General features: G+C 32.7%; 1 protein-coding gene across 1 annotated transcript; it reads right to left on the bottom strand.

Annotated features, from left to right (window-relative positions):
* Window positions 1-652: 652 nt before the first annotated feature.
* LOC142629347 (zinc finger protein CONSTANS-LIKE 14-like) lies at window positions 653-4,260 on the bottom strand. The gene is made up of 4 exons (XM_075803318.1): window positions 3,224-4,260; window positions 2,128-2,328; window positions 988-1,253; window positions 653-894 (listed from the first exon to the last, which is right to left on the bottom strand). Exons 1-4 carry the CDS (start codon window positions 4,142-4,144, stop codon window positions 789-791), a joined length of 1,494 nt encoding a protein of 497 aa, XP_075659433.1. The 5' UTR covers window positions 4,145-4,260; the 3' UTR covers window positions 653-788.
* Between the last annotated feature and the right edge of the window lie 13,188 nt (window positions 4,261-17,448).

Genomic DNA, 17,448 nt, shown 5'->3' with positions numbered 1-17,448 from the left:
AGGCTATTTTTTAATCCCTAAATAACAAAATTTTCTTATATACTAGTTCAGAGTTGATGCATTATCCAAATACCATAATTCCTAGGAATGTGATGATATGTAGTATGAAAAATCAGATAATTTTCATGTTAATTAAGGACTGAGTGATGCGTGCTCACTTTTATGGTCGTAGATATGTGATGTCTATACCTTGACATTATTAAGTTTTTATTGTTGTATTAGTTATTGTATTAAGTTACGAGAGTGTTGAGAATTTCAATTAAAAATACTAGTTTCTAAACAGTCACGTTGCATGTGCTCAAATGCCCTTCTATTTTTTTTTATTTTTTATAATGAACAAAAATTTCTTATATACTAATTCAGGGTTGATGCATTATCTAATAACCATAATTCCTAAGATTGTGATAAGATTTATGCATTTGTGAATGAAATAAATTTGTCATGCTACATATCATCACTCCCTTAGGAATTATGGTGACCAGATAATGCATCAACCTTGAATTAGTATATAAGAAAGTTTTGTTTTATAGAAAAAAGAAAATTAGAAGAGGTTCGGAACACACGCAACACACATGGTTAGAGGCTAGTTTTTTTTATAAAGGAGTTGGGTAAAAGCAAGGAGGAATTTATGCACGTGCATGCAGAGTGTACATTTTCATGAGAGAGAGAGAGAGAGAGATAATTGTTAATGCAAGAAAACTGACTGCAGAATTATACATTTACTGAGGGAGGATTATGAGATATATCTACAGACAATGGGCAAGGAGAAGTTCATCTCAGCGTGGACTTTAACAACCATCAGGAGCTTCACTAGCCTTCACGAATCGACCCTTCACTCTCTTCCTGGTATCAGCTCTTGCTTTTCTTGACTCGTACCTTATGTGCTTATCATATCTATCCATGAAATAGTTCAAATGTTCAAAAAATGTTTTATTTGAGAAAATAGTAGTGAAAGAAGGAGAAGAAAACAACCAAATGAATGCATACCTTCGGGTTTTCTTCTTCTCCTTGTAACGCTGCATGGCGTTGCCTCTGTTCTGTGCCAACAGCTCCATGTCAGCCTTGGTTATAGCTGCTGTTTGCACAGAATCAACTCTCACAAGAAACGGTTGCTCCACAAAGTGCATGTCTTTGGAGCCACTGGAACCTCTTGCTTTACCAAATGCTGAAACTGATTCTGACCTTCCTACAGGTAGGTTGTTGCTTTCAGATGTTGCCGGGCCCTGGCTTGCTGTTGGGTTATTTGAGTTGTTCTGCATATCCAAGTAAGACTTGTAAATACTCTCTACAGGCCCCTTGTCTTAGTACAGCAGCATTTGAAAAAGGAACATGAAGTAGACAGTGCAGTAATATCTCTGGAGGTTGATGCAATTTAATTAAGCTATACCAAAGAATCTACCAAATCATGTTCTTCCCACAAACCTTAATGTCTGAAAAATGTGGGAAATATGACAATAATAAACCACATAAATAGTCTACCAACAAGATACCTTTTGTTAATTTATTACTCTCAATCAATTTGTTCATACGCAAAAATAGCATTTCTTCACACAAAACATGGAAATGATACGAGCCATTCAATAAAATGATTGGTCAGCCACCTCCTCCACTTTCCTATGAAACTGGATTATATTCCTTCATTCCACATACACTGGATTGAATCATGGAATGTAAACAAAATAAAATGAAAGATGAGATATAGCCCATGTATTGTCAGATTTGATTAAAGATGAAATGAGATCGAGGGCTGGAGTGTGCAAGATCATCGATTCTATACTAAACATGTCCTGTGTTGTCAATGGAGTATAATTTTGTCAATTTTTATGTAAATGTAAAAGAGTGCTTTATTTAGAGGTGCCAGATAAATTGTATGAGCTGTTTTGTTGATGTGGATAGGATTGTAGTTTGCAGCTGAATGCTGCCTGCTATTCTGATCGTACTTCTATCTTCTATCTTTTTTTCTTATCCTTGGAAATGAAATTACTCATTCATCCAAAAATAGGTGACTGAACAAATCGGCCTAGAACACCTCACTTCCCCCCCCCCCCCCTTCCCCCAAAAAAAATCCCCCTAAAACAGGTCCATTATAATTATAATTTAAATATCAACGCCGTCAGAATGACTTACATTAAATGCCATATCGTCATGCGTAACAGGGCAATTCATTGGGTACATATCTCCCAAAATTTTTGCATTAGGCAAAGAGGATTCTTTCAAGAGTTCACCAAAATTCTTTATCATAAAGCCTGCATCATTTCCACCATAGGCAACTTCCAGTGTACCAGGTTCTTCATGACCTCTCAACCGTCCTAGATTAAAATCCCATATCTGCAAGAGAACGGCAAGTTAGGGTAAAATCATTTTGGGCACACAACCGGTGTTTTCATGCCATCATAATTAAACAATTAGTAACTCAAAACAAGTAAATAGGAAGCACCAAGAATACATGTATGACCTTGGGGGAAACCAAAGAAAGCTCTAAGTTTCGATAACAATTTGAAGACTTTAACCAACAAAAGTTCTGAATTCCAAAAAAGCAAAAAACAAAAAGCGTTAACAAATATAAGCAACAATGCAATTACAGGTACTTCAACCATGATAGACAATTTGGTTCACCATGATGAATGCTTTTTCCCCAGTTACATGGTCATGGACAATTTCATTGAGAAGATCTAATTTTTGCACGAATATAAAGGTTTACATAGCACAACATCATTTAAAATCTAATTCCATTTAATATAGAATGATAACTGATCTTAATTAACTACACCTTTAGGTTTGTAAAATACTAAATTTTTAGTTCATACCCAGTTTCAAATAGTTAACATAAGTGTTCAGAGCTCCTCGAGCGCCTCCGCGCCCAACTATTCTACAGGTATGAGTAATCCCCTGTCCCACACATCTAATCACTTTAAGGAATCTCTTCCCCCATGGATCTCATGAGGTCTTGGGAAGTGGGAACCACTTTGAGGTTTCAAAATCGGCACTCAAAGGGCATACTTGTCCCGAGAATATATAACTAACTAAATCACGAGGTTCTTATAAGTTTCAGGTAAAGTTTTAAAGAAAATTTCAAAAGGAAAAACCTCAGAAGCTAAAGTCTTCAAAAGTCAACCAAGGCCACAAGTCTAGCATATTCCTTATGTTTTGGCAAGAATCACAATAACCAATCAGATAAATAATTTATATATATTTTTATATATAAATAGATTCGAAACATTACCTGAGTACTCTGAGCATTGTGATCACAGTCCCACAACATATCCCGATTCACAATGCGATGATCGGTTCCCTTCAAATCCACGTGCGACGTCGTTGGCATGGTGAGCAAAGTCGTAAACGGCACCGTTTGATGTTGCTGCTGCACCGATTGTTGAACTTGAACAACACCACCACCGCCACTATTAGCGGAACCTACAACTCCATGATGATCATCATCGCCGCCGCCATTCTCAAAATCAAGTCCTCCGTTATCACCAACACCACAAGGTAAATCCCTTTTGGAAAGCTCCACCAGCTGCTTATAAATCACGTGCCTCTGCTTCCCGCAGCTCTTCGAAGCGGTTACGATCCCCCCGCAATTCGCGCCGAGAATCGCGCCGCCGTTGCTGCTGTCGCTGGGAACAATCAAATCCTGATAACACAACGCCGCGCTCGATTTGCTGTTGTTGTTATAATCGTTGTTGAACATCCACGCCGACGAAGGCATGAACAAATCTTGAGCAGCGCCGCCGCCGCACCAGTCCTGGATTGTCGGCGCGGATTGATTCGCCTTCTTATCATCGAGATCTAAGCCCCAAAAGGAAGCGAGGTCGAGAGCTGAGGGGCAGCCAGAGAAGCCTTCGATTGGGCTCCGATCGTGTGAGGCGGACACAGAGCAACTCCCGTGAGCGTCCAAATCACACTCCTGGCAAAGCACGAGGTTGTCCGTGGAGCACCGAACCGAAACCGGTTCGGAGCTACAGTTATCGCAGATCTGTGACCGGAGATGCTTCCGCGAAAGAAGATTCGCCGAGTGAACGTGCTGGTCACAGAACAAGCAGAGCTTGGCCGAGTCGGCTCTACAGTAGAGAACCGCGATTTGCTGACTGCAGAAATCGCAGGGCACGGTCTCTCCGATTCGTCGCGATCCAGGGCTCACCATTTCTCTCTCTCGCGCTCTCTCTCCGGTTGTTGAAAGATAGAAACCCTAAAAATACAAAATGAGCTTGAAGCTATAAGCTATAGCTAAAGATAGGAATAGAAATGAAATGACAAGGTACTGTGCCTGTGGGGGATGGATGGAGTGTCTTTTTAGTAATTTTCATTATCTTGTATTTTTGAATTGTAAGTAGAGACTAGAGAGTGAGAGAGATGCGTAGAAGGACAATTATCAGCTTTTGGAGAGTTAAATGGGATCGGTATTTTGGGAAAGATGGAGCCCATTTCGGAAAATATCTTTTCACTTTTTGCTGACCTGGCATGCTATCATATCTTTAATTGGAGTAATATTCGCTCTTTGCTAGTATTATATACTCCACTGTTATTACCGCATTCAGTATAATCCGGAACTGGTAAGTTACAACGACGGCACTGGTTATAAGTTAAAACTCCTCCCAAATATAGTAATATGATATCTACTTGTTCCATAAATAAATAATATCTACTTGTTTTATGTTAAGACCAAAGTGATTAGTATATCTACTTGTTTTATTTTAAGACCAAAGTCAGGGTGTTCGCGGTGCGGTACGGTGCGCTTTTGGATCATTTTTAGCACTGCACTTTGCAGTACGATTTAGCTAAAATTATAACTACACTGTACCTTATTTTTGCGGTTACATGTATGGTGCGGTGTAGTTTAAAGTTTAGCTAAAACCATAACCGCACTGCACCTCATTTTTGCAATCACATGTGCGGTGCGGTGTATAAGATACAATTTGAATGGCTTGAAGTTGGTATATTTTTCAAATTTTGGGTTTTTCCTACCTAGCTTAAAACTAATTTTTCCCTTTGTTTTGATCCAAGTTTTAAACTATTGAACTAGTTTTTCTTTATCTTGAGCTAGTTTTCCTAATCAACATTTGTTAGGATTATTAAACTATTAATAATATATTTAATATTAAAAATAATTAAATATATTAATATATAGGGAGGATGCAATGTGATTTTTGCAGTTTTCTTATTATAAAACCCTAAAACGTACTGCACTATGTGATGTGGTGCGGTGCGATTATGCCATTTTATAAGCGATTTTGGTACGATTTTTATGGATTGTGCGGTTTGGTAAACACCCTTAACCAAAGTGATTAGTTATACTTTGGAGTTAGGACTTAGGACCACAATATTTTCATAATAGATCTTATTTTATAAACTATTATATTAGTTTTAATTTAAATTTATTAATAAAATTATTTTTTTATCCACCAATGATATTACGTAACAACTTAATTAACACTTAAAATTTGTTTTAAAATACTGTTAAAACAACTTTTATCAAAAATTTGTTTAAAAAGACAATGAAAACAAGGTTTCTCTAAAAATTTACACCAAGTTCAGTGGGTCAGCGACTCAGCGAAAAGGCACAATCGTTTTTAGTATGACCTACAGTACGTTTTTGAACAATTAATGATGGAGTTCGTAGTGTCTTTAATATGAAGGAACTTTTTGCTCATTTGTTAGTACAGGCAAGTGGCAAGAGGTAGGTCTTTAAGAATGAACTGGATTCTGATCCAAAAAACACAGAATGATCTGGATTTTTTACTATCGCGCCTCAATTGGCTTGGCATAAAGATTTAAGGGGAAAAAAAAAAGGTAAAAGGACTTTGCCATGATAATATAATAATAAAAGCGATCAGGTAATATGAAAATGTTGTTAAACTGGTCGGTTTATCTATACTACTATTTAAGAGCTTTTCTTGTTTGAATTTCAAAATACCCCTTACACTCTTAAGTTTAAGTAAAAATAAAATTAAATGATAATTTGGTAAAAATACATGTTTAACTTGCACTAAAACATTGCCTACAAAATATGAACACTCTTCCACTAACTTATTTCTTCAAAGTAACTATAAATTTATTGTTTTTTTTTTAAATAGAAAAATAAGTTAAACAACCCATTGTTGTTTTTTTCCTTAAAAAAAAACTCCCCATGTTTATCCAAAAAAAAAAACTAAATATCAAAAAAAAAAACTAAACTAAATAGATATAAATACTTTTTTTATAAATAAATACATTTTTAACTCTCACTAAAATGTTGTCTACAAAACAGAACCACTCTCTTGATGGTTCTCAAAATAAAAATTATATATATAATAAAAAAAATATATTTTTTTTTAGTTACTACCACTAAAAAAAAAAAAAGCCACATTGCATGCGCAAAGCGCGTGTGATGAGGCTGGTATAAATAAAGCATTTATATCTCTCTTATTGTAATTTTTGGTTTAAAAAGTTGGTAAATATAAAGGAAGTGAGTGTTGAGAGGAGTTTTTATTTGTTTGCTTTTTTTTTTTTTTTATACTCAAACATACTTTAATACATTGTTGGATAAATCACATTTCAAACCCGATAATTAATGAATGACTTCAAATTAAATCCTTAATAGCTAAAGTGTGAAACCATGAGGCTTGCTTGAAAATTAGTGTTGCTAGCAATGAAATAAGCCATCCATTTTTGTGACCAAGGTTTGAGAATCAAGCTCCTAGTCAAACTAGATTGGATCAAGGGAGCCAGGCCATGGTAATATTAGCATCTTGAACTTACCGTCGGCATAGAAATGGCATGTTAGCATGATCATAGGTATAAATCAATGTCATAAAGCACGTATCAATACTCAAATAATCCGATAAGGATTTTTGGTTTGAGGGATTGAGATGGATGTTACAATGATAGGACATCATTCATTTGACTTATGTCTTGAATCGTGCCTTAATTTTGGTATTTGGTTTGAGGATGTTCGATAATGTCTTGAATGAGTGGCACATGATCATATTATTTTATTTTATACTATAATTATCTACTTTACTTGAACTCTTGGCCATGAATAGATCATTTATTGGCACTAATCACCGATTCCAAATGTGTCACTTACGATCCAAAATCCAAATATTCTAGAATCCCTACCTTGATTCCATTAATACTTCTTGCATAATTACCCTTCTCCTAAGAATCGTTTCTTATTAGATCCTTCTCATGATGGTAAAGTTGTTGAGAAAACACGTGGAAAAAACAATTTGTATCTCATACAAAAATGCGCAACGAAAAATAAACGGATCTACTTCATTCATGTGAGATAACATGCAACATTTGAATTTTAGAAACAAACTTCATTCATATGAGATAACATACAACATCTAAATTTTAGAAATAAAGAACAAGAAGGCATACCTTGATGTAGTGAAATTCAAAACAAATGAAAATCAAACTTGGGAAGCCTTTCAATCTTCACTCCAATTCCACAATATGTCCAAGATGCGTAATCTCTCAATCAGTTTTATACATACTTGTTCAAGAGAATAACCAAGTCTCAAAAAAAAAAAAAAAACTCTAAATATTTCTCTTTTTAATCATATGTATATTTCTGCACTTGGCAATCATTTTATTTAATAACTCTTATTAAATAAAAAACTGATTATCTAATTGGATTAGCCTTTTAGGCTAGCCTAATTGGGTTTTAGTGTGTGGCTTGGAGTGAGACCAAAATAGACAAATAAAGCTCTAACTCCAATGTGCTTTGGACTTATCTGTCAACTCTTGACAAGCCTAAAGTTACCAATAATTATATTTAATACCACTATATAAATCTAATTGAACTCTAGGCCTTATTAATAAAATATATCTGAAGACTTTATTAAACATTTAATTCCTTCATGAAAATATTCATAGTAATACAAAGTCATAATATAACTATCACTTTGAAAATTACTGTATCTTGATCCTTAAATACCCGGTTTAATTTTTTAAGTTATATATACACACACACACACACACACACTTTAGTAACTCTTTACTAAAGTGGTTAGGCGTAACATTCTGAATTACTAAACTCATTAAACTTATCTCAAGGGAATATTTTACATCTCTATAAAGAGACTATGAATTCCATCTTAAGAATATGTGTTCCTTTAATATTACGTGTGGTTGCTCAACATACTGAGGTTTTAAACATTTATTCAGATCTCACTTCTATATATATTAAAGTAACCTATATTTCATGATTGGGTTCACTATTTCATCGGGATTGAGAGTTTATGTAAATGAAAATCGTAAGATTTATTATTCATTTGACATTCGTTAATAGAATAATAAATCTCACAACAGTTTAGTTCAATATTTCTTATGCACGTAAAACTTATTAACATATTAACTAGAAGTCTTCACTTCCATGATTAAGACAAATCATCTTACTTGACATGTTACAGTCTTCGCAGATGAAATATCCAATTTTATCACTGATTACGAACTAAGATTTGAATTTACAAAGAACTTGTGATTTATATCTTCTATAACTAAATCACATAAATCACATATTATGTACCTCAAGGACTGTATAACAATATCCAAAAAGTCATGCTGCCATTATTTTAGATAATAATAAAACAAGTTTATTACATAGAACGTAATGTTATACATAGCATACAATAAGATTTTAGGGCACTAATCCTAACAAAAGTAATCATTCTTCGAGCTCCATTAAGTGCCTATTTGCCTCTAGCTTCTCTAGCTTATTTGGCTAGTTTTTAACTTTTAGTTTTTATATGTAATTTTTTAAAAACTTCGCTTCTAATTTTGTTTTCAAAGTACAAATTTATTTTAGTATACTATAGAAAACAATAAACAACAAAAAGGTAGATAAACTTATGCTAAACCTAAACTAAAACAAATTAGGGTATATTATACTTGCATTAGGGTCCATATTGTATCTTACCCTCACACATGGCTCTTAGTTATTAGAGTATCTATACTACTATTTAAGGGGTTTCCCTTGATTGGGATTCTCAATTTAGATGCCGAAAATACCTCAAATCCATTTGTTTGTATAGTTTAAATAATAAAGTTAAACATATAAAATTAGTAATTTAAAAACTCCTAATTTTTGGCTAAATTATAAATAATAAAAAATTAAAAAAAATTGTTTTTCTCCCACCTCCATATTTCTCTCTCACATTAATTGTCAAGTACTAATACAACTTCTTATTTTTGGAAAAAAAAAAAAAAAAACTGCTTTCTGTTTCTTTTTCTAATTGCCAAAATGAAATGGCTCAAGTTTTTACATTAAACTGTTTTTTTTTTTTTTTCACCTTCACATTTCTCTCTCACATTAGTAGTCAAGTACTAATACAACTTTTTCTTTTAAAAAATAAATAAAAATAAAACTGCTTCCCCCCCCCCCCCCCAAACTTACTCTTCTTTTTTTCTTTTCTTTTTTTTCTTTTTTTGCTAATTTCCAAAATGAAATTTTTTGCAACTTTTTATCACTAAATGGTTTAACAAATTTTAAAAACGGAAAACATCTTTTTTCCTAAAAATTCGCATACATTATCTCTATTTAGATATATCTCACATACTTTTACATATCTTTTCGGCTTTTTTGCACATACTTTTGGATTGCCTCAACTTTTTACTCACCTCATCACCATCTCAAATTTTAGAAAGGTTTGTTTTGTTTGACATTGTTAAAATTATTAATTTGTTAGTTTTTGTATTTTGTTTCCATAATTTTCTACAAATCACACTTTATTTTTTTAAAAAAATTTCTTCTTTATCTCTTTAACAAGTCTATTTTCACAGTTCCTTTGATCTCCACAATTTTTTTTCCTCACTTCATCACTCTCTTTTCTTTTCAAGAATGTATGTTTCTTATACCAAAAGTAAAGATGAGATTGTGAGGAATTGGGGTATGTCTAGGCAAGTTATTATCTTTTTTTTCTTTTTCTTCTTCATTATTATTATTAGGGTAAATTCCATTAATATACCCTGAGGTTTTAACGTTCTTCTTCTTCTTATTATTATTATTATTATTAGTTCATTTGGTTCTAAAATCAAATGTTGTAGAGAAATCATTACCACCAATATGATTGTGTTTATATTTAAATACATGTTAATTTAGTTTAGTGTATTCATTTCTTTCATTTTCAAAGACTCGGTTTATACACCTTTAAATAGTACGATAAAATTTATGTAAAAAAACAATCATATAATTAAAACGTGTAAACTCCCAAAATATAAGGTTACTATTTTATTTACCAAGTTATGGTGCTTTGAAGTTGGTCTAATTTGTTGACAAAGTCAACCCAACCCACATCAACAGCCACAAACTTTTTAAAATGTTTCAAATAAAACGTTGTGCGACTCTGATAGAAATAATGTTGATATATAAAAGCGTGTACGTTGATATATAAAAGACACGCTTGTTTAAGTAACCATATCATCACATTATAGAATTTTTTATTTGTGATGTCACCAATGACCATAGATTGATATATGATTTAAATTCAAGCCTTTTTATTCTAAAAAGAAATAGAATGACTTTAGAAATATATGATTTAATTTGAAACTTCGAAATTAAATTTTAAATACATTTAGGGTACGTTCGGTAAATTATAACAGATACTGTTGTAAGTGTACAATTGTACCTAGACCCAAAAACTAGAGTTAGACTCAGGCCCAATGAGCCTTATACAATGAAATTTGTAGAGTATGAATTTGAAATCTAGGTTCGGGATGTTGGAAGTTTGATTAACAGGCTAGAATGCTACAATCTGTGCAAATGATAAACGAATATGACAAAGAGACCTCCTCGGACATAAGTCGAGGACGGTTAGTATAAATATTCTCCTTCTATGCCAAAGTTTACAATTCTTAGTTCATATTTTTCTCAGCAGAAAGTGCAGATCCCCCTCTCTTTCTTCTCTCGTCTCCTTATATACTTATTCTCCTTCACTGGTTCATCCACGTGTCATACAAATCTTCCCCTTGGATACTTGTCAAATCCACCACATTCTTGAAGTCTTCAAATAATAGCAGGAAGGCTGAATTCTACTGTTCAGAGGTCATTTCCCCGTTAATGCGACTAGGGAGGTAGATGTAAGGTCTTTAATGTGGTGGTAGCAACTTTTTCCTTAGATATTTCTCACATGTTCCTGCTTCTAAAGGGTGCTTGGATCACCCTTTTATCCATCAGTTTTTCCAGAATTCTGTCTCTAACCCATTTAGCAAGTCCCAGGGTCATTGTTGGACCTGTCCGAGGAGAAACTCCTCCTCAGACAACTCCTTGGACTACAGTGCGGGTTGACTTGTGGGCCTAGAGGCTCTGATCAAAACAGACTGGTATTAACCGATCAGGCCCAAAGCCTAAACGTTTATTCAATAGCTTTTACCCCCCACAACTGTAATGTAATAGTTATTTAGTAGTTTGGTTATATTTTTATTACAAAAAACATTACTTATGAATAACTATTCTTTAAAATGAAGAATAACTATTTATCTCTAAAAGGAATGTAATAGTTATTCCTTAATAGGTGTATTAATTTCTAAAATTAATATATATCTTTTTTTGAGTAAAAAAATTAATATATATCTAAATAAACTTATTTTCCATATGCAAATAACAATTATAAAAATAAAAAATCATAAAAAATAATTAATCTCTCTTTCAAATTAAAAAAATATTATTTTTTAGGAAATATAATTATATGAGTAAGATATTTCCTAAAATATATCTTAAGTTTGTTTTAAAATATTTTTATTCCATTGTCTTAAGGGTTACATTATTTTAATAAGTATTACATTATAATGTCTTGTATTCTTTGTAGGGCAATTATTGTATACTCCTGGAATATCATAAATGTGTCATCTCTCCTCCCACATGAATGGTGGGTCTCACTAATTAAATTTATGATGAGACCCACTATTCATGTAAGAGGAGGAATATACATTTATGGTATTTCGGCAGTACCTAATAATTTTTCTTCTTTGTAATACCTATTTCTATTCCTATGTAATTATTGCTATAGTTTACCAAACGAGCCCTTAATTGGGAAAGTTAAAATATAATTTATTCTATAATTTAAAATGAAACACTACTTATTCATATTCTTTACTATTAATACATAAGATAATGGAGTCAAACTCTATTAGTGGAAATTAAGTCCCAAAAATAAAAAAAAAGGTTTCTCAGTGGAAATATTTTCCTATAACATGTTTGACTTCATGTGTATTAAAAAATAAAAAAGCATTTTCCCTAAACATTTTTTTCACACCGTTCCTCACGTTTCATAAAAACAGCCTAGATTTCAAAACAACATTGGGTCCAAATCTAACTTTTTAGAATTGAATAACGGTCCATAAATTTTCATTGGACACGTTAGGATTTGGACACATGTCCAAGAGTGAATATGTGTCCACAATTCAATGTGTCTAGTGGAAACTTCCACTGCACACAAGCCCCACCTCATATAAGAATCGTATAACAGGGGAAAATAGTACAAGCTTTAAAATAGTATGAACAAATTAAATTAAAACCTATTCTTACTGAAGTTCACAATTATCGGTAGAAAGAGAAACCTAGACTTCAAGTTTAGATTTTCAATATTGTTGTCAAAATTTCAATTGTATTTGTAGCTAGATTAATTAATGATTGACATTAGAAAGTGGACCCTGCAGCCGGAGAGAAAAAAATGGTACTGGTGACATTTTTTTTTTTTTAATTTTATTTTAAAATTTCCCCTCTCAAGATATTTTGAAGACTGTGATTGCCATTAATGGTCCGTTTGGATAGAACTTATTGCTGAAAATTAAAAACTGAAAATACTGTAGCAAAATAATTTTTAAATGTGTAAATAGTACTGTGAGACATATTTTTATTTTTTTTTATTTTAATAAAGTGCTTGTGGGTCCCATGAACAGTTCGTGAATAGTACCGAAACAATGCGTGAACGGTGATTTACAGTGATGAACAGTACTATTTGTCTCCAAAAAAGCAAAAAACGCGTGAATTAAAAAAAAAAAGAGTTGAAACGTGAACTGGAAAACGTAAACACAGATAATTTGTATCCAAATGGATACTAAGGCAAAAAAAAAAGGTGTGATAATAATTAGACATGGAAAAATGGGCGGGTCAGGTCTGGTTCGGGTCAGGTCAATCAGGTTGAGGGTCAAACAGGTCACGAGTCAAAAACGGGTCATCTTAAGTGGGTTAAATGGGTCGGGTTGACCCGTATTTTTCACATGAATTTTTATTTTTATTTTTATAAATAAAACAACATGTATTTGTCATTTGGAAAGTTATGCAACAAATTATTTGATGTAAAATGCATTATTTTGACTTCACCACTTATATCAAGAATGAATTCAGTTAAACTTATTAATACTTATTCAATAATTTTAAAATTATACAAATCCTAACATTGCTATTTAAAACAAAATAACACAAACATAAGTAAAACAAATACACATGTTTTATTTTTACACAATATCAACATTCCAAAATATAAAACAAAATTACAAATGACTTATTGGATAACTTATTTGATAAAGAACAACAACATATAAGAAATTTACAATCTTGAAAATTAATTTTATAATCTATTATCAATTGTGGTTGGCAATCTATTTCAATTTGAGATATACATTAAAATTTGATTGCTTACTTATTTATACATGGTCTCTTTTATGAATATCATATCATTGTTAAGCAACACACGCTTTAGGAAATATCATAATTTATTATAAAAAGCCGTTTATTTTAGACATCAATTGTTAAAAAATAAGTCTAAGCATTCATAATTTGTACTAATTTGATACTTTGGCTTCACTATTTTTACACTTGTGAATGTTTCTCACACATGTCTACAATTTTAAATCTATATTTTTAATTCTACTGTAACCATATTATCTTGGCATGTACTTTATTATTTGATATCTAAAAATCTTTACTCATTACAGAATGTTTAACCATTTATCTTTCACTTAATTTGCATATGTAAATGTATCAATTGTTTCCTTAAAACTTACAATAAACAATTAAACTAATATTGTCTTAATTTTATTTTTTTTATAAAAAAAAGTTTTAAAAAAGTGATTCGGGTTCAGGTTGAGTCGAATTTATCCGCAAAAAACTCAGATAATTCGGGTCGGGTCACGGGTCAACCCGTTTTTATTTCAAGTCAAAAAATCGAGTTCTTATTGAGTATTTTTCTTTTCAAGTCAGGTCGGGTCGGATCAGAAAATTTTGACCCGTTTTGTCATGTCTAATATTAATTATGATATTGACAAGGTCAAGGCCCGAAGGTAATTAAGAACGGAGGGGAGTGTGGACCCCGAGAAAAATATAAATCACGTGCAGAGCATTGAGAGTTGAGCTAATCTACCTTTTCAGTAATAATGCAATTTGCGGCTCTCTAGGTCAGTCTACGTCATGCATGACGTCTTCACTCTTCACCAACCTCGTCTGTATTGGGGACTTTTGGATAAGGAATAAACCCACACCGTCCTATATATATATATATATATATTTTTTTTTTTTTTCCTTTTTTTTTTTTGAATAATTACTACTTTTTCTTTCTTTTAAAAATTTTTTTATAAAAAAATGAAAAATGGATAACTTTTTAAATAATTTTTTTTTTTTTTTATAAAAAGTTTTTCTAGGATTATTTATGCATACCTAAAGGATATACATTAATCAAACTCATCATACTTTTTTATAACTCGAAACTAGATACAGAATACCAACTTGTTTGGTGGCCTAGTAGAAAGGGGCTTTGGCTTACAAGAAATTGCTGTTGAGAGCATCTTAGGTAGTGGCAGAGCTAGAAACTCCTAAAATAAAAATAAGAAAACGGACTCACAGACAGATACACATCTCACCCTAGAAATACATGCACACAAAAAGTCGCATCGCTAAGGACCTAATGTGCGATAAACCGATAAAAATAAGTCCTTAAACCAAAATTGGCTTTTCTCCCTTTTTTTGGGTGTCCACAGTGCCCAGCACTGTTTATGATATCTTGACTGTTTTAGCCAATGTTTTGAATTCCATTCCAAAGGCCGTTTTGCATTGGCTATTGAAATAGAATATTCCAATGCCTGTGTTCCGCTACACCGTTTTGAAAATATGCGCTAGATATGTGTGTGTATATATCTATATATATTTATACATGTTATGTTGGCATCATTATTGTGAGGAAAATACATGTGAAGAATAATTAATTTTCAAAGTCAGTTATTCAAATTAAATTACTATCCTAAAGTGAAGTGCTGAATAAAAAAAATGAATTGAAGTGTTATACTAAAAGGAAATTAAACAATGGTTGTATTCCCGTAAATAAACAAAGTTTAAGACTGTATTTATAACCAGCAACTTCCAGGCAGTTTCCTAATTTCCTTTCAACTCAATCCCAAAGGTCAATAAAACCTTTCACACATGAATTGTTGTTGATTAAGTTTTAACTTTTAAAGTTTTAATGCTCTCTCTCTCTCTTAAGTTAAAAGTCCTCTTTCATAGTTGTCTAGTGGCTTGCAATATTTGGTAGTGTTTCGTTGATCTGGTTGCTCAGAATTTCGTCAATTTTGTATTTTGGTTTCAAATCTCTCTCTGGTCATCAATTTCATTTGTTGGTGGAAGAAGTAAACTATATCTCTCAGCAGTGGGAAGAGTAATGAAGCCTAGTTTATTTTATTTCTGTTCGTAACATGAATATTGCTTGGAATTTCGAAATTCTGCCAGGAACGCCAGTTTAGGGCAAATTAGTCCGGAACTGAGGACGAAACATGTTAGGCTCTAAAAGTTTAGTACAATTGGCACCATGAGCACAAACTTGTCTAGATATAGATTCCTAGATCTATAGGTTTGATTAGACAATACTCAAGGTGTTACAAGTCAAAATACAAGAACATTCAAACTGCAGAAAGGAGAGTTCAAATTCAGTGAAATCCAACCGATCGAAAATTAGATTCGACCGATCGAAAATCACATACATGAAATTTCTGCAGAATTCTTTTTTAGCCCAAACTCTGCTTAAACGTTTTGGGTTTCAAGTGAAGCACTTCAGTATATAAAGGAAAACTCTAACTACGTTTTTAGAGCTTTTGAGAGACTTTGGAGGTGCTTTTGTGAGATCTAAAAGGTATTGTGCCTTTCTCTTTCAAAGTCACTACCGAAAATCATTCTTATATTATTAGATCTGGTAGATCTAAAGTTGCTATAATAAGATCAATAACTGTTGATGATCTAAACCATCAAGGGTGGTCTTGGAGTCACAAACTGGAGAGTTTGCGTTGCTAAACCTTTGAGTGAGATCTCAAAGTCACACATGTGGGAGTTTGTGTTGGTGTAAATCCAAGAAGAAAAGGAGTCCGTGGATTCGAAGTTTGCACGTGGTTGTATTAGTAAATTACTACTGGACGTAGCAATAGATTTAGAGTTAAATCTGATTGTAAAAACTTCAATTCTCTTATAATGGATTTACTTTACCTTGAGGATAGCTAAGTCAAATATTCCGCAGGCTTTTACCTTGAAATGGTTCATTTCATCGGTTTTCCTAGGTCATCATATCGTAGTTATTAGGGAAATATTTTATGTAATTGACTAATCCTTTGACAAAATGCACTTTACTTGTAATTAGTAGATCTAGGATGCGTTTAGTATTTCAAGAAATAAGAGTACAAGTCAAGTGTTAAAGCCATGAAGGTTTGACCAAGAAACAAGTGAAGAAGAGCTATTCACTAAAACTCGACAGAAGTCTCAATAGAATCCTTTCTATCAAGATTTAATATTAAAGCTCAATAGAAACTCGACACAAGCTGTTTCTGTTGAGACTTACGAAATCATAATTTTCAGATTTGATTTTCGACCCATGTTGAAATATTTGTATAGAGTTTCTTTTCTCACAACCCTAGAAGTATATAAGGCTTATTTTAAAGGCCGTCGCATATGCAGAAAGTGCCCTAGTTCATTATTCTTTCTGAAGAAGCTATTGTGTCTTTACGCCAAGGGTTTTGTGACTAAGGAGTTTCCTGATCTTCACTGTTGATGAAATGAAGAACTTTGCAGCCAAAAATCTTCTTCAAGTTGGTGAGTTAGTCATGTACTAGGATCTGTGCATCATTAGTTAGTCACGTACTGGGATCCATGCATCATTAGTTAGTCAAGTACTAGGATTTGTGCGTTGAATGGAAAGATTGTCGCTACAATACAAGTCCAATTGGGTATTGGAGTAAGGGTTCAACTATAGGTTGATATTTCAGGGTAGGCCAAAGGTTTTGGTAAGATTCCTTATACTTGTAACTACTTGTGATTGATAATAGTGAATTTTTGGGAGTGGTGACTTTAAAATCACTTGGTGGGGTTTTGCCTCGGTGGTTTTCCCCATTAATAAACAAATCACTTGTGTCAAATTTATTTTCCACTGTATTTAGTATAATTGGTGATTTGTTTGTGCTACCACGTTATTGCATGTAATTTGATCTAATTAA

Source organism: Castanea sativa, chromosome 3 (assembly GCF_040712315.1).
Source record: "Castanea sativa cultivar Marrone di Chiusa Pesio chromosome 3, ASM4071231v1".
In the NCBI taxonomy this organism is placed as follows: Eukaryota; Viridiplantae; Streptophyta; class Magnoliopsida; order Fagales; family Fagaceae; genus Castanea; species Castanea sativa.
The sequence above is the reverse complement of the archived record's forward strand: the minus strand, read 5'-3'. Positions and strand labels throughout refer to the sequence as shown.